The sequence below is a fragment of the Lithobates pipiens genome, unplaced genomic scaffold (genome assembly GCF_037356315.1).
Source record: "Lithobates pipiens isolate NorthernLeopardFrog02 unplaced genomic scaffold, aLitPip1_a1.2 Scaffold_18, whole genome shotgun sequence".
Taxonomy (NCBI): Eukaryota; Metazoa; Chordata; class Amphibia; order Anura; family Ranidae; genus Lithobates; species Lithobates pipiens.
This window is the reverse complement of record NW_027507758.1, coordinates 600,485,007-600,507,442: the sequence shown is the minus strand read 5'-3', so window position 1 is coordinate 600,507,442 and position 22,436 is coordinate 600,485,007. Positions and strand designations below refer to the sequence as shown.

The following is a 22,436-nucleotide window of genomic DNA, read 5'->3' as shown; positions in this document are numbered from 1 at the left end:
ATTTTTTTTCTCTGCTGCAAGTCAGGTACACCTTACAGGTCTTGTCCCTCCCCCAGCCTGTGGTCTTGATTGGCTGGGATGACATAACTCCCAAGCTTGTACTTTTAACCGGCATGCCGAGAATTTACACTGAGCTGCACATTCACATTCAGAAGAAATGTTCTGGGAGATAAAACTGGCCATACACTTGTCTAACAGATTCCTCCATCCACACTAAACAGTACAGATGGATGGTTCTTCCACTGTTTCTCACAGCTGAATGACAGCTGCATCTGAATGGCTTCTGGTGCTATTCGGCTGACAGGTTTCAACCCAGCTCCTTTGATTGTTGGGTGGTATGGTGCCAGCAGGGCCACCCACAGAGTGAATTTCAACCAGTTCAACAGGAGCCAGCTGAAATTCACTGTGTATGGCTACCCTAAGGCAGAAATATTAGGTGTAAGCACATCATTTCAAGTTGTTTGGAGGAGAAGAGCCATCTTACCTCCAACTGTAAATCCTATTGCAGGTAATGCTGCCTTTTTCCTAAGCGAAAGGCCTTCTTCAGACGCTGCGAACCTGTTTCCAGGGCGCTTACTGCAGCTTGCAGATGTAGTGGGTGACCCGTCGCCCCTTTTTAGTTTCCCTTTAGGTACCCAGAAACTATCTATTACAGGCGTTTGTGTGGGTGTGTGTGTATGTGTGTGTATGTGTGTGTATGTGTGTGTATGTGTGTGTATGTGTGTGTATGTGTGTGTATGTGTGTGTATGTGTGTGTATGTGTGTGTATATATGTGTGTATATATATATATATATATATATATATATATATATATATAGCTTTTTATAAGAGGTTAAGGCCCCTTTCACACGGGGCGGATCAGTAATGATCCGCCCCGTGATGATCCGCTCGCTCAGCGGGGATCGCTCCGTTGTCCCCGCTGAGCCGGCTGCGGACAGGGCGGTCTCCGCACACTGTGCGGGGACCGCCCTGTCAGCTCTCCGCTCTCCTCTATGGGGATCGGACGAGCACGGACCGTGTGTCCGTGTTCATCCGATCCGCTCTGCAGACGGACAGAAAAATAGGATTTTCCTCCGTCTGCAGAATCGGACATTTGCGGAGGCGGACAATAGCGGGTGTCTGCGGATGCTCATCCGCAGACACCCGCTATCCCATAGGGATGAATGGATGTCCGTATTTCATCCGCAAACGGATGGATGAAATACGGACATATCATCCGCATGTGTGAAAGGGGCCTAACTGACCACCAATGTAAGGAGCGTTCTTTCCGCTGACCATCATTGTGAGTTTCACAAACTTGTTTAGGATTGTTTGGGTGTTCATTGATTCCATTGGCCAGAATACTATTTCTTGCATGTTTACGTAAAAAAAAAAAGAAGAAGAAATGCACTTGGCACAAAGGCACATTCAGCATTTATTTTTATTTTTTTCTACCCAAAAGCTCCTCTCCTACATATGCAAGTGATTTATTTATTTATTTTTTGAACCTGTAAATGTTCCTCTGGTAATACGCCTATGTGTGCATGGCCATCTAGGCCAATGTAGAAGCACATTTACAGGATGACAAGAGTCCAACACCTGTAAAAGAAGTAAATGTGGCCTTCGATTATTCGCAGAGGGACTGGCTCCGGCTCTCAGCAGCTCACTAAGAGGCAGACCCCAACGCCGGTCCAGGCTTGTGGGCGGTTCCTGACTTCATGGTCTCTATCTTGCCCGAGCTTGGACCGACTCTGTGACGTTAAATGACGGCATGCTTCAGCCCACTTTCAGCTGAAAACGGGTCACAGGAGTGCAGAACGAACTGCACTCCAGTGATCCACAGAAGTACAACCAAACAAGCTTTGGCTGTACTTTAAAGTATAGCTTTAAGCCCACCATAGATGGTTGGAATCTCGGCCGATTTTAGCAGGGACTATTTGAGATGCAAACTATGGGCATGCTGATTGTACCTTCCACCGATGGACTTGGGTACAACTGGCATGCCGAATTTTTAAATGTGATTATTGTCTAAGGCTATAGCCACTTGCAATAATTACTGTGTTCTCCCAGCAGGGACGGCTACCCATGCCCCCGCACCCCCCCCCCACAATAGAACACAATAGTGCCATGGGAGGGATTCCCCCATCAACACTGACTGTTGTGGGAATCAAGCGTTTTTTTTTTTTCTTTCCTGCAACCCATGGTTGCAGGGAAGAATATGGCATCATGTATGGGCCAGACTTTGGTTCTTATCTGAGGCAGTGTATGTTTTCAGTTTAGCAGTACTTTAAATAAAAGTTACATTATATAAAGGAAGCTGCTAATTACATTTACAAATTGGTACCTTGAAGAAAAGCTCGTATTTTCTCGGTGATTATATCTAGTCACTAGCTGAAAAGTAATTTGTTTTAACATATTTAGATGCTTGGTTTTTCGTTGCTTCATTAGTGTATATCATGTATAGATCTGAAGAGCTTCCTTCCAATGCCCTCCTGGATATTGGAAGGTTGTGTTCCACAGTCCTACTGAATGACTGCTGTAACGGTAGAGCAACACACTAAAAGCCCAGACATTGGGGGTTAAAGAGGAAGTAAAGGCTATTTTTTTTTATTAAAAAGCAAACCTGCAAGGCAAAGGCATAATGAGCTAGTATGCATAGCATACTAGCTAATATGAATAACTTGCCTGAGAATGAAGCTCCTGTAGCGTCCCTCCGTCTTGTTTGCCGTTGCTATGTATCCCAGAGTGACTTCCGGGTCTCACTGCTCCGGCGCTGTGATTCGCTGGAGCCGCGATGTCACTCCCACGCATTGCACACAGGAGCCGACACTAGCGGCATATCGCCGTGATTTGGGTCCAGTGTGCCTGCGCGCCGCTGTCTACGGGGTGGCTGACTCTTTTTTGTAAATATCTCCTAAACCGTATAGGTTTAGGAGATATTTCTTGGACCTACAGGTAAGCCTTAATCTAGGTTTACCTGTAGGTCAAAGTGGTTTGTAAGGGTTTACAACCACTTTTAATTTACTAAGGCTGGGTTCATACTAATGCGAATTAGTTGCAGATTACCAGCATCCAATAGCAGGAGATTTTGACTGGGTCACGTATATCCAGTGCGAATCTGCACAGGAGCCCTGTGTGTCTTTTTTTTGGTCCGATTTCAGGCTGAAGTCGGACATGAAACGGTGAACGTGGACGCACCGGACCCCTGCTGTGAGCCATATTCGAAAATCGTGTGAACCAAGCCTTGAACTGGAGACTGAAAAATGTGGTGCAGTTGTGCACGGTATCCAATCAGCTTCTAACTTCAACTTGTTCAATTTAAAGTGGGGTACCCCCTAAAAAAAAAAAATTAAAAGTCAGCAGCTACAAATACTGCAGCTGCTGGCTTTTAATAATCGGACACTTACCTGCCCCAGGGTCCAGCGATGCGGGGGAACGAAGCCCCCCCCTCGCTCCCCACTCCGCTCGCGGCGCCGTCATGCATACTGTGGGCACCCGGCTGTGGCTTCACAGCCGGGCACCCACTGCGCATGCGCGAGCGGCGCAGGGCGCCGTGATACGCCGTACAGTCACCTGGGACACATGACAGGTCCCAGGTGAATGTGCGGCGTGAGGGGAAGTGATGTCACCAGCCCGGGCAATGAAGAAGGCAGATTACGAGGGACCCCGTAGCAACCGGTATTTAGAGGTGAGTAAAAACATTTTTTGCCAATTATTTTTTTTTTTTTTACGAATTTTAAGTAGTTTTAATTTTTTGGTGGCAACACCACTTTAAGCTTTGACCAAAAAAAAAAAAAAAAAACCTGGAAACTCATTGGTTTATGTGCAGAGCTGCACCAGATTTTGCACTCTCCAATTTTAGTAAGGCAACCCTGTTGCCTTTTAGAAGGCATCTGAAAGCCTTTTTGGATTTGGTGCACACACAGACTAGAGGACTTTAGCTGCTTAGAAAAGGTGTCTGGGCTTCTGGTGTGTTGCTGTACCCTAAGGAGAAAAGGTCTGCCTCCTGGTAAGCCTGCTTTTTTATTTTTTATTATCCTGAGCAGTTGAAACAATTAGGTTTATTTTGCCAGCTAGTTTGAAAATATACTGGTCTATGGGCTTGTACATACTGGGCATTTAGCCCTGGTGCCCTGGTCAATCCCAGGGGATCCTGGGGTTGAGGTGCAGGTGCATCGATCCAGCATGTCAAAATCTGTAAAAAAAGAGTTTGAAAGCTTCTGTGATTGGATGATGTACCGAGTAGTACTAATGTTGAGGTCAGTACGCTCCAAGGGACGAATGCCTGGAATGCAAGCATACTGCCCCAGAAGTTGGTACCACTTAATACACCGTCCATGGAGCTAGGCTTGGACAGTGTATCTGTGCCTTCTGCTTGCACCAGAAGCCAGGTCCTTAGGTGTGGCATGAGGTCTAGACTGTTCTCTATGTTGCCCTGCCCATGTGCACCTTTTCTGTGTGCTCGTTTCAGAGATTTAAAAGTGGCTGCCATTTTATTTTATTTATTTTTATTTTTTTTATAAATGTCCTTTACCTGTAAAAAGAAAATTAATGTAGCAACCACACCTAAGGACTGATCTGCAAATTTATATAATTTTTGGATTAAATCTAACTTGCTGTTACTAAAGTCAATTTATTTTATTTATTTTTTCTAATTAAAACAAACATGTTATACTCGCTCTGTGCAATATATTGCACAGAGCAGCCCCTGATCCTCTAATTGATTTCCCCACTGCCGATCTTGGCTCCTCCTGTTCTTCTTTGTGGGACCCCATAGGAAGCCATTTGCTATGGAGGCACGCGGTGTCTGCTCGCTCCCAAGCTGTGTGTCTGTGGAGCATGCGCTTGGACCCGCCCCCAACTTCCTCCTTACTGCGTTTTTATTGACAGCAGCAGTTCGAGTCCCTGTGTGAAGAGGGGAGAAGAGATGGGGCCGTGCACATCGCTGGATCTTTTTCTCCTCTTCCCCCTTCACACAGGAAAGGGGGAGGACTGAGAAATATACTTTATATACACTTTATATTTATATATACTTTATATAATTTTTTTATTTTTTTACCTTTTGATGCAAGGAATGCATTAAGGTAAAAAAACGTTTTGAGCTTTAGTATCACTTAAATTAAAATATAGTAATGCTACAGTAGACTGCCTGCAGGATCCTCTGGAATTGAACATGTAAAAATATCTCCCAGGAAGGTCTGAACTTCCTATCCAGAATGATGCGTTAACTCTCTTAGGCCCCATTCACACCTGAGCGTTTTGTAGCTTGAAGCCTGAAGCTACAAAACACTAGAGGGGAAAAACAATCTATTATTCTCAATGGAGACGGTTCACATCTCCACTCCAAGTCGCCTGAAGCCGAACGCCTGAAGCTCAAACAAGTTCCTGACCCTTTTTTTGTCGCTCGAATCGGGCAGATTTGGGCGTTTTTTCTTCTTTTTACATTGGTGACCTTTTGCCCTGCACAAAATCGCAGCAAAACGCTGTAAAAAACACAAAATCGCGATAAAAACGCAGCAAAAACCGCCACAAAATCGTGGTAAATTTCTCTGCCTGAAAACGCTACGCTCAGGTGTGAATGCAGCCTTAAACGTTTATACCTGGCCAGATCTTTTGACAAATATATAGTTTCTGCTAGGATTACTGGTTGCAGCCCTGCCTTCTAATCATGAAGAGGTTGTTAAAGCAGCGTTCCACCCACTTTTACAACTTGTTCTTTAAAGGAATGACCACCCCTCCTCCACTTGTTTTTGGATAACAAATTCTTTTATTTTTTTCCTTTCTTGCCTTAAATTATGTACCTTGTGTACTTCGGTCCCAGCCTCGCTGCAGCCCAGGGCGTCATGTTCTGTTGCTTCCCAGAAGAAGACTGGGCCATTCAGAAAGCGCCACTCCCACATGCGCAGTAGGAAACCGGTCCCACTACCGGTTTCACTTAGAATAGCGGCGCCTGCACCCGATCCGATGGACGGATCAGCCTTGGGTGGGTGACATTGCGGGCTCCCTGGATAGGTAAGTGTCCTTATTAAAAGTTTGGGGCTACAGTGTTTGTAGCTGCTGACTTTTAAAAAGAGGGTGTCCATCACAGTGGCAGTAGTTCAGGTCTGTAGGTCTGAAGTACAGTCCAGTGAATGGTGTTGATTCAAAAGTTAGGCTGGCCATCAAACTCTTAACAAGCAGGCTGAATGTACCAAGTTGATAGATCAACTTGGGTACAACCAATCTGCCAGATTCTCTTACGATTATCACTAGTGGCAGCTATTAGCCGTTGGCGATGATCGCTGTCTTCTCCCAGCAGGGACAGCTTCCCCCACCGGGAGCAGACAATGGCACGGCAGGAGGGATTCCCCTGTCAGTACTGTCTGTGCTGATGGGGGAAATGTACAAACTTCTTTCCTGCAACCCGTGGTTGCAGCAAAGAAATTTTCACTGTGTGTGGCAGGTTCTAGGTTCACACTACACTGTCCCTCACCCACGGCAAAAACGCACTTCCCTTGTGCAGAAGCGCAGGGGTGCCCTTACTTCTGGACTGCGGCACGCAGATACACGTCCTGTCTTTGAAGAGTGATATCTTTGTTATGTCAGCAACTAACTGCCATAACCCCGGTATCCTCTTCTTCAGCGTGTGGTCCGGTTTCCAATTAATAGTGGCCTCTGTGGCGGATTCCCCGCGGCATCACTTTTATCGGTGGCGGGAGAGGCCATAGTCAGCCCCCCCTGGCCGCTAACTGGAGCCTTCGGTAGCGGAGGAGGCGATCGGATCCTTCTCCTTCCTGGCTATGGAGAGGAGTGAGGGGAAGATGGCCCCCACCCGTCTCCATACCATTGCAGGGCGGAAGTGACGTCAAAACGTTATTTCCGCCCATGGCTCTTAAAGGGCCATTTACAAAAAAATAAAAATTCAAATGATAACATTTGTCATTGCATTTTAGTGTAAATATGAGATCTGTGGTCTTTGACCACAGATCTTATTATTATTATTGAAGGTACTTGTATAGCGCTATCAGTTTACACAGGGCTTTACATATACATTGTACATTCACATCAGTCCCTCATATTTAGGAGGACCTGTCATGCTTTTTTTTTTTTTTTTTTTCTATTACAAGGGATGTTTACATTCCTTATAATAGAAATATAAGTGACACAATTATTATTACTTTTTTAAAAGAACAGTGTAAAAATAAAAAAATAACAGGTAAAATAAATAAGAAAAAGATTTTTTTTTTTTTCAAACTCACCCCGTCCTGCCGAGCTCACGTGCAGAAGCGAACGCGTACGTGAGTAGCGCCCGCATATGAAAACTGTGTTCAAACCACACGTGAGGTATCTGTAGAGCGAGAGCAATAATTCTAACCCTAGATCTCCTCTTTAACTCAAAACATGCAACCTGTAGAATTTTTTTTTTTTTTTAAACGTCGCCTATGGAAAATTTTAAGGGTACAAATTTGGCACAATTTTGAAACATGACATGTTGGATATTTTACTCGGTGTAACATCTTTCACAATATTAAAAAAATCGGACTAACTTTTTACTGTTGTCTTAGATTTTTTGAAAAAAAAAAAAAAAAAAAATTGTTTTTAAAAAAAAAAAAATGGAAGATTGCTGCGCAAATACGTTGTGACAAAGTATTGCAACGACTGCCATTTTATTCTCTATGGTTTTAGAAAAAAAATAGATGTTTGGGGGTTCTAAGTAATTTTCTAGCAAAAAAAACCTGTTTAACTTGTAAGCAACAAATCTCAGAAAGAGGATCAGTCCTTTAAGTAGTTAATGGCACCCTCACACGTCAGAAAACGCAGTGCATTTGCAGGTGCATGAAACCGCACGCTGTGACTGTGTCTTATTTAAGGTGCAGAGGATTTTTCCCTGAGTTTCCAGCAGGTACAGAATCTCATTGAGATGAATGGATTGCTGTGCCCATGCAAACGTGACACGCAGGGAACTGGAGCCTTAATGTATGCATCATTACATGGCAGAGCGCAGTTGGCCCTGGGCATTATGTGTTTGACAAGTCCAGGCAGAATTCAGCTCCACCTTAGCACATGCTGGTTGCTGCACAGCTGTGTCTGTACCCAGGCTCCCAGTTCCCTCGTGTTGTGCTGCGGATGTCCTTGTTCAGTCCTCGGGGGACCAATAGAGTCCCCGCTGCCATCCTCTCATTGCACAGTGTATTCCTTCCCTTTAATTATGCTTTTCCCAGATCTCCTCCCTTCATCTTTCATACGGTTTTCACATACCTATCTTGTGGTAACTCTTGGTGAATGAGATCATGCATGTGCTGCTAATTTTTCATTGTCCCTAACCATCGCATGTAGTATGGCTATTCTATTATTTATTATTATTATTATGGCAGATAATGCAGGAGAAGTGGTATGACTGATCATGGTGTATCTAGAGTTGGGCTGCTTGACAGCGCTGTTCCAGGGATCTTTTTTTTATTATATGCATATCAAAAAAGTGTATTACTGTAATGAGAAAAAAAAAGTTGGTGTAATATATATAAAAAAAAACTTCTATATTTAGCTTGTAATCATACATGGATAAAGTCATCACATGCAGGCTTTGCTTCCTGCTTAGTAGTGCTGCACAGTGTTTTGCCTTAATCCTTTTATCTTCTAGTATACCATACCAGACTTCAAAGCCCAATTCTAGCTAAACCCTGCACCCCCCCCCCCCCCCCTCGCTGTATACATATTCGGTTATATAGGCATAGTATTGCCTGCGGGCATTCGCAGCACTGTACGGGCAATCCCCTATGAAGGAGTAAGGGATCTCAGAGTATTGCTCACAGCAGAGCAAATGCTATCTAGGTCTTAAAACGACAATTGTAATACTAATATAGCTTTGGGCAGCAAAATTATTGGCAACCCAGATATGACTGCTGGCTTTAAATTTTAAGCCCCTGGTCACACCTTGTGTGACTTGTCATACGATTTGATAGTTTCAAATCGCATGGTGTAGTGGTTAGCACTCTCACCTAGCAGTAAAAAGGGTTGCTGGTTCGAATCCCATCCACGACACTACCTGCCTGGAGTTTGCATGTTCTCCCTGTGCCTGCGTGGGTTTCCTCTGGGAACTCCGGTTTCCTCCCACAATCCAAAGACATGCAGGTAGGTTAATTGGCTTCTGTCCAAAATTGGCCCTAATATATGAATGGGGACCTTGGATTGTGGGCTCCATGAGGGTAGGGACCTATGTGAGTGTGCAATCTACAGGGATAGGGACAATTGTAGTCACTCAGGTTGAACTGGTGTGTTTATTCAACCTTTCAAACTATGACAAGTCGCACCCATTCGCAATGGAAGCTGTCAAATTGATGCCACTTCATTGAAGTCGCACCGATTTTTGAAAGTAGTGCCTGCACTAATTTTTGCATGTTCAGGTGCGACTTGCATAGACATCTGTGCATGAAGTAGCACAGATGTCTTCTAAGACACACTGGCATGTGATTTTGAAGTTGTGTGATTTCAAAGTCAGATTCTGTGTGACCAAAGCGTTGGGCTCCTTTCACATGATAGGCTCACTCGGATCCGCCTGTCTTTTTTTTTTTTTTTTTTTTTTTCTTTTTTTAAGGTGGAGCCGAGCAGCCAAACATTGAAATTGGCTTGTATGCGCAGGCAGATGTCAGCGGAGATGTGTCTGTTGACGCCACCGCCTACCATCTGATCCGAGAAGGTCCGCTCAAAACAGACTTATCGCGATACGCTTGCCCCCCATCCAGCGGATCGGATGGAAAGGCAAAGGCTGATCCGCTTTTTTCCGATCTCTCTCTCTCTCTCTCGTGGAGGACAGCGGGGCTCTGACAGGTCCATCCCTGCACAGTGAGCAGAGACGAACCTGTCATTTGCCGGCTCAGCGGGGATCAACTGAGCGATCTCCCGCTGAGCTGGCGGAGTCTGCTGAGTGGATCCGCCCCATGTGAAGGGGGCCTTGGAGTGACTGGCTCCTGAATTCTTTAGAACAGTGGTTCTCCTGTCCTCAGGACCCACTAACAGGCCAGATTTTAAGTATTACCCTGGGGAGATGCAGACTAGAATACTGCAATCACTGAGCAGCAAGTTATATCACCTGTGATGTATTTTTCAGTTCTCTTGCAAACCTGGCCTGTTCGTGGGTCTTGAGCACCGGTCATCGACTCCTGTCCTCTGGGCCCACTAACAGGTCAGGTTTGCAAGAGAACTGAAATACATCACAGGTGATATCATTTGCTGGTCAGTGATTGCAGTATTCTAGTCTGCATCTCCCCAAGGTAATACATAAAACCTGGCCTGTTAGTGGGCCCTGAGGACGGGATTGATGTCCACTGGTCTTGAGAACAGGAGTTGAGAACCACTGCTATAGAAGTTGTCCATTCTTGATTTGCAGACCCCTTTTTATAAACATTTTGTAGTAGCAGCCCACATCTTTTCTTCAATAAAACAATGCATTGTTGTGTACAAGTGTAGGTTACTTTACTAAGGGAGTCAAGAATTTTCACTTGATATATTGTATATGTCAAAACAAGTACAAAATTAAGGTGCTGCGCTACCTGCCTAGAACAAAGATAAACAATAAAAGGTGAATAGCATTCAGATGCTTATTAGAATATTAGTGACCCAATGTGCGCCTTCAAATAAGAATTTAAACACAAATAAAACTACACGTGTCCAATGAACATGGGACAATTAAAACTCAGTCTGTGTATTATTAAAGTGGAAGTTCCACCCAAAAAAAAGTAATTAATGTGCATGAAATTAAAAAAACAAACCATTTGGATAATTTTACTTTTTTAGGTCTGTTGCTATGTGGTCCCTCAAAATCTGCCTCCATCACCTTGGCTCCTGACATTCCTTCCCTCGGCGCCTCCGCTCGCTACTGCTCCTGGGAGATGTGTGTCATCATTTCCCAGGAGTTAGTGGGGCTGCGCCGAGGGCTAGGTTGCCATAACAATGCCACCTGTTGTTATGGCAACCTGTATCCTTTCCAGCGTGGCTTCGGCGCATAACTGCGCATGCGCGAGAAAGGGGCGGTACATGCCGATCCAGCAGCGGCAATGTATCTCGGAACAGGATGCTTGTGGTCTTCACATGCCCACAATCAAAATCAGAACAAACCAAACACCAAGATCAAAGTTATTTAAACAGATGAAACCAGACATGGGGGGGGGGGGGGAAGTAAAACAGAAGGCGTGGGTGTTCAAATACCTTTTTTAAATGCTTGTAAATGGTTTAAAAAAAAAAAAATTGTTTATAGTTGTAACTCTGCTTTTAAAAGTCCATAATCTCATAAATGATTATCGGTTCATATCCAATGTGTACAGAATAAGTTTCAATCGTCTGGTTACTGACAAACGCAACAGCGGTTTAAATCAAAAAGGTGCAGTAATGGTTTAATAATGTCACCTCTGTGCTCTCACTTTCATGGTATATCACGCGTGTTGTATAAACCACCAGGGTCTTCTTGGTCTTAATGGTGAAAACAATGAGGCCTCCTGTACACTGGGGTCTCTGCTGATGCACTCCCAATCACATCTAGGAAAAGGGGGGGGGGGGGGCATAGGGCCTATTTAAACCTGTTTAGAATTCATATAGCCATGCTGTGCCACTCCAAAGAAAAAAAACATTAAGCAACCATCAGTGGTGGAATATTGCATAACTAGTATCAATTTGTTAATTAAAAAAAATTTGGCACGTTGATAAAAACAATATACAGCTCTACAAAACAAAGTAATAGTGCTGTGGCTTTCTGATCACATCACTTCTGGTCTGCGTCTAACATCGCTCCGCCCTACATGTTGCGTCACGAGTCGCGTGACTTCATCATGTGATTCATTTATCATATTGTGTGTATATTCACTTCAGTTATCCAATCCATGTGAAAAGCAAATTCGTGTTAAGTCTCCTTTTTGACGTGGGCTTTCAGATCAGGTCCACCTGTCAAGTTTTCTGGAGGACCTTATCCTGACTTCCATGCATATCTATGGGTAGGGGGATGTAAACGGATATGCATCTGTTTACATCTAGCTTCCGTTCAGATTCTCCAAAGAAAAATCAAAAATGTTTTACCTGAACGCGATGAACACGTGTCCGTTTACATGGCCATCACAATTCTCTGTGAACGCCCACTGTCAAAATGTGGACAAAGAAAATAATGAATGGGCACGGATGTCACACCATTGACATCCGTCCCATTCACGTCCAGTTTAGCAGGGCATTCATTCACATATTCCCTGCTAAACAGAGTTGACGCATCCGTGTAAAAGGACTCCTTGGCTACATTTGCGTAGGCGCTAAGCCACGGTGCAAATCCCAGCGGCAGAAATCTACAGATTCCCTTCTGCCGGGTTTGATAGCTGTGAGCGGATAGCTGCAGCTGCTGTACCTGCAATGACAGGCTGTCAATGGCCACAGCTATCGATCACCTGTGGGGTTTGTTTAGGCCGTAGCTTAATAGAGCATAGCAATATTTTAAATGATCTTTTAGGAAGCCACGTCGGACCTTGAGGCTACGCTTGGTTATACAAGCTGCTTCGGAAATTGCAAAACACCTGAAACCGATAATTGCACAGAGATTATAACACTCCATTTTTTTTTTTTCAGTTTGACATCAATTACCACCTTCATTAATCTTTCTCAAGCAGAGATTGTCATAATCAAACATGTATTAGATGACGAGTCGATGGATAGCACTTTCAGTGGGTAGAAGAGTAGGCGACAAGGACCTGCCTGCAAAAAAAAGAAAAAGCCAGTAATATTTCCTCCATGTATTCACTGGAAAATTAGCTTTTCTGAAGGGCAAAAAATATGTTGAAAATTAACTTCTCATGTCTGCTCACAAGATGAGGTCCTATGCAGTCCGAGGAATGACTCCAAATTATCCTTTACACAGGGGGCCTGGACTGGACCTTTTAAGTCAGCCATAGATGGTTCGAATCACGGCCATTTCAGCAGGAATTGGCTGAGGTTCGAATTGTGTATGGGCAGGCTGATTGTACCCAAGTTGATCGATCAACTTGGGTACAACCAGCCTGTAGGATTTTTCATGCTAATTTCCCCAGTGGCTATAGCCGCTAGCAATAATCGCTGTATTTCACCGGCTAGAAAGGCTCCCCCTGCCTCCCAGGTGGGAGATCACAATCACACTGGCTGTTGATGAAGGAATTGAGCAGGTTGCAGTAAAGAAAACTTTAGTCCAGAGGTGTTTTCAGCTGGAGTCCATGAATAATTTAGGGTGTCAGTTGATTTTTTTTTTTTTTTTTTTTTTAAATGGTCATCTGGGGCACCAGTACCTCACTGCTGGTTTCAGTATGAAGAAAAAAAGAATGTCTGTGTTTATCTCTATTTACACCCCTTACATTTTTGTAAATATTTTCTTCTATCTTTTCATGTGACAACACTGAAGAAATGACACTTTGCTACAATGTAAAGTAGTGAGTGTACAGCTTGTATGAGGCTCGGTTCACACAGGGGTGACTTGTCCAGGCGACTTCGCCGCCTGACAAGTCTCGCTCTGTTCTGTACTACGGAACCGTTCTAATAGGAGCGACTCAAGTCGCTCCGACTTAGAAAAAAGGTTCCTGTACTACTTTTGCGGCGACTTCGGGCGACTTGCATTGATTTCTATACAGAAGTCGTTTTGCAAGTCGCCGCTGATCGTGTGCAGGTCGTGGCGCTGCAAGTCGTGCCGCCCGCTGTGTGAACCGAGCCTGACAGTGTAAATTTGCTGTCCCCTCAAAATAACTCAACACACAGTCATTAATGTCTAAACCGCTGGCAATGAAAGTGAGTACACCCCTAAGTGAAAATGTCCAAATTGGGCCGAAAGTGTCAATATTTTGTGTGGCCACCATTATTTTCCAGCACTGCCTTAACCTTCTTGGGCATGGAGTTCACCAGAGCTTCACAGGTTGCCACTGGAGTCCTCTTCTACTCCTCCATGATGACATCACAGAGCTGGTGGATGTTAGAGACCTTGCACTCCTCCACCTTCCATTTGAGGATGTCCTACAGATGCTCATTAGGGTTTAGGTCTGGAGACATGCTTGGCCAGTCCATCACCTTTACCCTCAGCTTCTTTAGCAAGGCTTGGGGTCATTCTGTTGGAATACTGCCCTGTGGCCCAGTCTCTGAAGGGAAGGGATCATGCTCTGCTTCAGTATGTCACAGTACATGTTGGCATTCATGGTTCCCTCAATAAACTGTAGCTCCCCAGTGCCGGCAGGACTCGTGCAGCCCCAGACCATGATACTCACACCACCATGCTTGACTGTAGGCAAGACACACTTGTCTTTGTACTCCTCACCTGGTTGCCGCCACACACGCTTGACACCATCTGAACCAAATAAGTTTATCTTGGTCTCATCAGACCAAAGGCATGGTTCCAGTAATCCATGTCCTTAGTCTGCTTGTCTTCAGCAAACTGTTTGCGGGCTTTCTTGTGTATCATTTTTTTAGAAGAAGTTTCCTTCTGGGATGACAGCCATGCAGACCAATTTAGTGCAGTGTGCGGCGTATGGTCTGAGCACTCAGACTGACCCCCCACCCCTTCAGCCTTCCGACAACCTCTGAGTATGATGCTGAGCACATGCACTCAACTTCTTTGGTCGACCATTGCAAAGCATTTTCTGAGTGGAACCTGTCCTGTTAAACTGTTGTCTGGTCTTGGCCACCGTGCTAGAGCTCAGTTTCAGCCTGGGTTCACACTGTAGCGAACACAGATATTGCATGTGATTCGCACCTGCACTGCGGTGCTGATCACATGTGATGTGTGTGCAATTTGACTTTAGCCATACGGTTTGTACCGCTGAACTCATGTTGCATTCGCACAAAAAAAGGAGCAGGGACTATTTTTCCTTTTCCCACACCCTGGAATGGGATTGCGTGGGTGTTCTCACCCATGCTATCTGATTCCTGTCCGAATTCAGTTAGCACTGCGATCTGCGAACCTATCGGGGGCTGTCATTAAAATTGTATTGACACCTGCAGTGGTTTGCAGAAAGCAGTGTGAATTGCCAGCTTTAGAGATGCGGGAACCGGCGCTAGAATCCTGCTGGTTCCCGCATCATTAGTGTGAACCCAGGGTCAGAGTCTTGGCAATCTTCTTATAGCCTAAGCCATCTTTATGTATTGTAGAGCAAAATTTTTTTTTTTTTTTTTTTTTTTTTTTTTTACAGATCCTCAGTACTTTGCCATGAGGTGCCATGTTGAACTTCCAGTGACCAGTATGTGAGAGTGAGAGCGATAATGCCAAATTTAACACACCTGCTCCCCATTCACACCTGAGACCTTGTTAACGCGAATGAGTCACATGACTCCAGAGAGGGAAAATGGCTAAGTGGATTCAATTTGGATGTTTTCACTTAGGGGTGTACTCACTTTTGTGAGATACTGTGTGTGTGTGTATATGTGTGTGTGTAGATATAGATAGGTGTGTGTGTGTGTGTGTGTGTGTGTGTGTGTGTGTACTCCCGGTACTAGTATCAGTACCGAGCATTTGTGCGAGTACTTGTAATCGCACAAATGCTCCTGATGGCTAATCCGAACACCTGGTATGGGAGAGATGCAGAGCAGAAAAGCTTGCAGGGTGCAGCATCCCTCAAGATCGGTGACCGGAGCCATCGCATTCAGTAACTGAAGTGACGCTTCGTGTTGCCGTCAGTGATTGAACATCCCAATGCCTATCTTGGTACACCCTGCACTCTGCCACATTAAGTCAGCAGCGGACATCTTGTTACACCCAGCCCATATAATTCAGGCTGGGTGTAACAAGATGTCCACTGCTTCTTTTATGCGGCCGAGTGCAGGGTGTCATTTATTTCAGTGCCACCTATCGGTGCACTGCTCGAAAGTGCCACCCTTTAGTGCCAGGCATCAGTGCGTCGGTGTCGCATGATATAAAAAAAATCAAATAAATCGGGTTCGGCTTGTACATGAAAAAAACAGTATAGGTGCGTACTCTGTCTTAAATTGGTATTGTGTGTGTGTGTGTATATATATTCACACTCTCAGATAAAGGTTGGAAGATCCTACAAGCAAAAGGTTTTCATACATTTTTAAAGTGGTTGTAAACCCCATTCATGGAAGTTAAACTAAAGCTGTTCTTCACCCTAAAGGGGAAGTTCCGCTAATCTGATCCCTCCCCCCCTCTGGTGCCACAATCAGCACCTTTCAGGGGGAGGGGGGTGCAGTTCCGGGCAGACCGACGCAGACGCCCCCCCGTTGTGTTCTGGGAAACGCACAGTTCCCAGGACACAGCGGGGGACCAGAAGAGACGCGCAGCGCGACTCGCGCATGCACAGTAGGGAACCGGGCAGTGAAGCCGCAATGCTTCATTTCCCGATTCTCTGGCAGAGGATAGCGGCGGGGGCAGCAGAGAGACAAGCGATGGACCCTGGGACAGGTAAGTGTGATTTTATTAAAAGTCAGCAGCTGCAATATTAGTAGCTGCTGGCTTTTATTATTTTATTTTTTTTAGGTGCAGAACCACTTAAGCACATGCATCTGTAGCGTTTACATCTCTCTCCAAAGTTTTAAGTGTTGTTTCTCTCTGGTACTTCCTTCCTCTGTTATCAGCATGATAATGTCTGACAAGTTCTCAGACACGTGAGATAACCGTAGCTTAAAATTTGTGTCAGGGAGGGAGCTTAGAAGGAGATCAACAGGGAGCTGGTCTATTCAGAATATAGCTCTGCATGTTCCTTCGTTCCTCTGCCTATGTGGAGGGGTTGTGTTGTCACTTTCATCCATTCAGCACTTTCTAAAGGGTGTAGAAATCTGAAAACAGCAGATATACATGTAAAACTTATGTAGGAGGATTTGTTTCATCTCTGTATCATCTGAGGCTGTTCAATTCACTGGGTATATGTGAGGGTTTACAACCACTTTAAGCCCTGTTGTCGGCAAATACCACCCGACAGATCTTAGGGCAGGGGTAGGCAACCACGGCCCTCCAGCTGTGATGAAACTACAAGTCCCCACGAGACATTGCAAGACCCTGACAATCACAGGCATGACTTTTAGAGCCAGAGGTGTGATGGGATTCGTAGTTTCACCACAGCTGGAGTGCTGAGGTTGCCTACCACAGTCTTAGTGGTTGGCTTCAGAGCCCGGTGCATAAAAATGCACATTTGGCCGATAGTGTATTTTTTTTATAGATAGATTTATCAGACGCAGCATTGCCTTAGATGATCTCACACTTGAGATATACAGCTGCTGTAGAAAACGTAAGTCACAGGAAGTGTACTCTTGTATTTCAGGAGGAGTTTAAGACCAAAAGTAATTATTTTTTAATGAAACTGCTTTGGCTAACTTAAAGGATGTGTAAAACCAACATTTCATATTCCTTATGTGTGTCTGTTGTACAATGTACTTCTATTTTAAAGTATCCTGCTCTTTGTATTGCTTCCTTTGTGTGAAATCTCTGTTGTTCCTACCAGTCCCACTGCTTTCCTATTAAAAACTGACCCCAATAGGCAGCAGAGCACAGCGTGATCAGTTTTCTAGCCATGCTGAAACTCTGCTTGCTCTCCTCCAATGATCAGTCTACTGCTAACGCATCCTCCCCTGCTCACACAGCCATTCACTGGGAAGTTTAGTGTGCAGCTGTTTCTCCTCGCCCAGCTCCTTATGCAGCTGAGCACAGAGATAAAGGGATAACGTCTTAAAAAAAAAAGTGTGTGTGTGTATGTATATATATGTGTATATATATATATATATATATATATATGTGTATATATATATATATGTGTATATATATATATATATATATATATATATATATATATATATATATATATATATATATATATATATATATATATATATATATATATATATATATATATATATAATTTAAACTGAATGTGTTGTTTTACAAGGTGATGGACCAATATACTTTAAAACGGGAGTCCGCTGGGAGTTCCGCCGTTTTTTTTTTTTTTTTTTTTTTTTTTTTGTTTTTTTTTAAAAGCCAGCAGCTACAAATACTGCAGCTGCTGACTTTTAAAATAATGACACTTACCCGCCCAGCGCGCCCGCGATGTCAGCACCCGAAGCCGATCTCTCGATCGTCTCTCAGGTGCTGCCGCCGCCATCTTGGGTATGGGAATCAGGAAGTGGAGCCTTTCGGCTTCATTTCCCGGCTCCCTACTGCGCATGCGCGAGTCGCGCTGCGGAATAAGGATGGTCCCCGCTGTCTCTGGGATCCGTGTGTTTCCCAGCAGGCAGCGGGGGACTTTTGGAAAGGGGCATAGATTCTGCGGAAAGGGGCGTACCTTCTGCAGAATCTACGCCAGAAATGGGTGCAGATACCTGTACTGTACAGGTACCTGCACCCCCCTCCCCCCTGAAAGGTGCCAATTGTAGCGCCGGAGGGGGGGAGGGTTCCAATGAGCGGAAGGTCCACTTTACGGTGGACCTCCGCTTTAAAGTGCATCTCCAGCTTGTAGTGCAGTTGAGTTAGTTTGTTTAGGCCAATCTTTGTTTGTTTAGGCGCTCGCTCGTCCCCACCCCCTTTCCTGGCCGGCCGGGTAGCGTGCTCGGATAAGGGTCTGGTATGGATCTGGGGGGGCCCCCACACCGTTTTTTTGGGTTCCCCTTAAAATCCATACCAGACCTAAGGCCTGGTGTGCTCTCGGAGGGGGAACCCACACCAAATTTATTAAAAAAAATTGGCATGGAGTTTCCCCTTGAGAGCTCATTCTCTGATTGGCCACGGCAAAAGTCGCCTGGCCTGGGGCGACTTAAAGTTGTGTTGTAAGTCGCCCCAAGTCGTGTTCAAGTCGTGTCCAAGTTGCCTCCAAAAGTCGTGTTGCCCCTGTGTGAACCGGCTCTCGGCGTAGTTCTTCCCAAAGACCACAAGTGTAAGGAACATTCTTCTTACTGACCATTACACTAACGTATCATGGGTTGTATATATAGTAATTAGTAGGGGTTCCCTGAGACCAGGAAGTTATTTCAAGTGTTCCTCTGTGTTGAAAAGGTTGAGAGAGGGTGATCTAAACTGTAATGGAAATATCTGTTTTAGGCAGTCTAAGCCAGGGAATTACTGTTGCTTGGATATTGTAATGTAACTATGTTTTCTTTTTTCCTTCTAGGACATATTGGGTGTCAAGTTTTTATGATGTTCCTGGAAGTTTATATTTGGCGAGTTTGTTCTTCGCCATGGATGTTGATCACGTAGTTATTTAACAGTTTCATCATCATGCCAAGCGCAGCTGAAATGTTCTTCCGTGTCCAGAAGGACTTTTACCCATCTCGCATAACTTACCAGAAACCCTGTTTATCAAATCTTGGATAAGGCTGGTTAAAGAAACTCCTGCATGATTTTTATTTTTAATTTTCAAAGAAGTCCTTGCTTTGGTTTTAAATTTTAGGTGCTAGAAAATGAAATTTCCATTTTATTGGCTAGTAGAGTCCCAAAGAGAGTGATTTTTATTTTTTTTGCTGCTTGGTGATCAAAAATTACGTTGGCATGGCTACTGATCCGACGTGATTGGCTGGAGCTACTCTGGAACTCATGAGTGGGTACACCATGTTGCGAAATGGGGGTTTTGGGAATGGAGGTCAACCATGGATGCTTCGGTGGTCCAGTCGAATTAGACTTTCCTGGCTCAGCTTCACACTGTTCATCATCCTGGTTTTTTTCCCTCTCATCGCCCACTATTACCTCACCACCATTGATGACGATAACAACCAAAGCAAATCACTCTTTGGTCCACGAACGGACAAAGAACTTTGCGAAGTGAAGCATGTTCAGGATCTGTGTCGGATCCGGGAGTCCGTCAGCGAAGAGCTCCTGCAGTTGGAAGCCAAGAGGCAGGAGCTCAACAGCGAGATTGCTAAGTTGAACTTAAAAATAGAAGCATGCAAAAAGAGTATAGAGAACGCAAAACAGGACTTGCTTCAGCTCAAGAATGTCATTAGTCAGACGGAGCATTCGTATAAAGAACTGATGGCACAAAATCAGCCAAAGCTTTCATTGCCAATCCGGCTTTTGCCAGATAAAGACGATGTTAACGTACCTTTGCCAAAGTCCAAAAGGAACTGCCGGCTGCATAACTGTTTTGATTACGCGAGGTGTCCCCTTACTTCGGGTTTTCCCGTTTATGTATACAACGGAGATCAGTACCCTTTTGGCAACTTAATAGATCCGTTGATCAAACAAGCCTTGGAGGCCAGTGTCAGAACTAATGTATACGTGACTGAAAATGCAAATATTGCTTGTATATATGTAGTTTTATTGGGGGAAATGCAGGAATCCTTAATGCCAAAACCTACTGACCTAGAGCAACAGTTGCACTCTTTGCCATATTGGAGGACTGATGGCCACAATCACCTTATCATTAATTTGTCTAGGAAATATGAGACCCAAAACTATCTTTATAATGTCAGCACAGGGCGTGCCATGATTGCTCAGTCCACCTTTTATGATATACAGTATCGGCCGGGGTTTGACATCATCACAACGCCATTAGTCCACGCAATGTCTGAACCCAACTTCCTAGAGATTCCCATGCAGGTGCCAGTGAAGCGGAAGTACCTTTTCAGCTTCCAAGGAGAGAAGATCGAATCCTTGCGTTCAAGCCTGCAAGAGGCCCGTTCATTTGAAGAGGAAATTGAAGGTAACGCACCAGCTGACTACGATGACCGCATCATCACCACTCTTAAGGCTGTCCAGGACAGTAAGTTAGACTTTGTCATGGTTGAGTTTACATGTAAAAACCAGCCCAAAGCAAGCCTGCCCACCGAGTGGGCCCTATGTGGAGGAAGGGAAGACAGGTTAGAGCTACTGAAGCAATCCACATTTGCACTTATCATTACCCCTGGAGATTCCCAGCTCATCATATCTGCTGGCAGTGCCATGCGACTATTTGAGGCTCTTGAAGTAGGAGCCATCCCAGTCATTCTTGGGGAACAGATCCACTTGCCATACCATGACATGATACGGTGGAACGAGGCAGTGTTAATCATACCAAAACCACGTATCACAGAGGTACATTTTCTCTTGAGAAGCATTTCTGATAATGACCTCCTTGCCATGAGAAGGCAAGGACGTTTTCTATGGGAGATCTACTTTTCTACATCCGATACTGTTTTTAACACCATCCTTGCAACTCTAAGGACTCGTATCCAAATTCCAGCAGCTCCTATCAGGGAGGAGCCAGCTGTGGAAATTCCTCACCGCTCTGGAAAAGCTGCTGGTACAGACCCAAACATGGCAGACAATGGAGACTTGGATTTGGGACCAGTTGAAACCGAACCACCATACGCCTCTCCTAAATACCTGCGTAACTTCACTTTGACTGCAACCGATATTTACCGTAATTGGAATTCGGCCCCGGGCCCTTTTCATCTATTTCCACATACACCTTTCGACCCCGTCTTGCCCTCAGAAGCAAAGTTCCTGGGATCTGGTACTGGGTTCCGTCCAATAGGTGGCGGGGCTGGTGGATCTGGAAAAGAGTTTCAGGCTGCTCTTGGTGGAAATGTCCCTAGGGAACAGTTCACTGTGGTTATGTTAACCTACGAGCGAGAGGAAGTATTGATGAACTCCCTGGAGAGATTAAATGGACTCCCTTATTTAAATAAAGTTGTCGTAGTTTGGAATTCTCCCAAGTTACCATCAGAGGACCTCTTGTGGCCAGACATTGGTGTGCCTATAGTGGTGAGTCTTTTTAAAGATGCATTTTTTTTTTTTTTTTTTAAATATAGAAAATGTTTAAAATGTTTTAATATGCTGTTTGATTTCTTGTCTAGTGATGAAAACTTTGTAGTTACACCTATCAATTGGTATTTTTTATATGGAAGGGGGGCGCATACTTGTACTTGTTCCATGTAGTATAGATCAGTCTCTGATGTGATAACTGCAGATGTTGTTGGGCAAGTCAGAGGCTAACTCGGCTCGTATGTTGCTTTAAGGATATAAATGGGTGACGTTACTCGCCTGCTTTTCATAGCATTTGCGTTCAGTAGCAAGATTTCCTGGCAAGAAAGGATTAAACTAGAGACCTGGTCAGTTAGTTGGTTCCATGGGTGAGTGGTAGTGCTCTTTTGAAGGTTTGGGCTGCTACCTTGCTGGTAGGACGGAGACAGAAGTAGAAATGATACTTGAATGGGGAGGAGGGAGCACCCGGTGTCCAGAATATTGCAGCTCTTGATAGAAGAATACAGTCATTTATTGAGAGTATAAAAATATACAGATCAAGACGACGTGTTTTGGGGGAATTGCCTCCCCCTTCAGGGATGTTGATATGCGCCAACGAAGTTGGGTGGGTTCTGCGGTGGTACCTGAGTTAAAGCAGAGGTCTGCCCACCACTGCAAAAATTAAAAGCCTGCAGCTGCTGACTTTTAGTAATTGGACACTTACCTGTCCTGGAGTCCAGCGCTGTTGGGTGCATGTTACCTCCATTGCAAGTAAGAAAACCTGGCAGTGAAGCCTTACAACTTCACGCTGGGAACCCTACTGCGAGGCTCTGC

At 44.7% G+C, this 22,436-nt stretch overlaps 1 protein-coding gene across 1 annotated transcript in view; it reads left to right on the top strand.

Annotated features, from left to right (window-relative positions):
* EXTL3 (exostosin like glycosyltransferase 3) overlaps window positions 1-22,436 on the top strand; it is a 154,804-nt gene that overhangs the window by 17,076 nt on the left and 115,292 nt on the right. Inside the window, exon 2 of the mRNA XM_077489237.1 lies at window positions 19,054-21,623. Within this exon, the coding sequence (XP_077345363.1) occupies window positions 19,476-21,623 (2,148 nt within the window). The 5' untranslated portion in view covers window positions 19,054-19,475. The remainder of the gene's footprint in view (window positions 1-19,053; window positions 21,624-22,436) is intronic.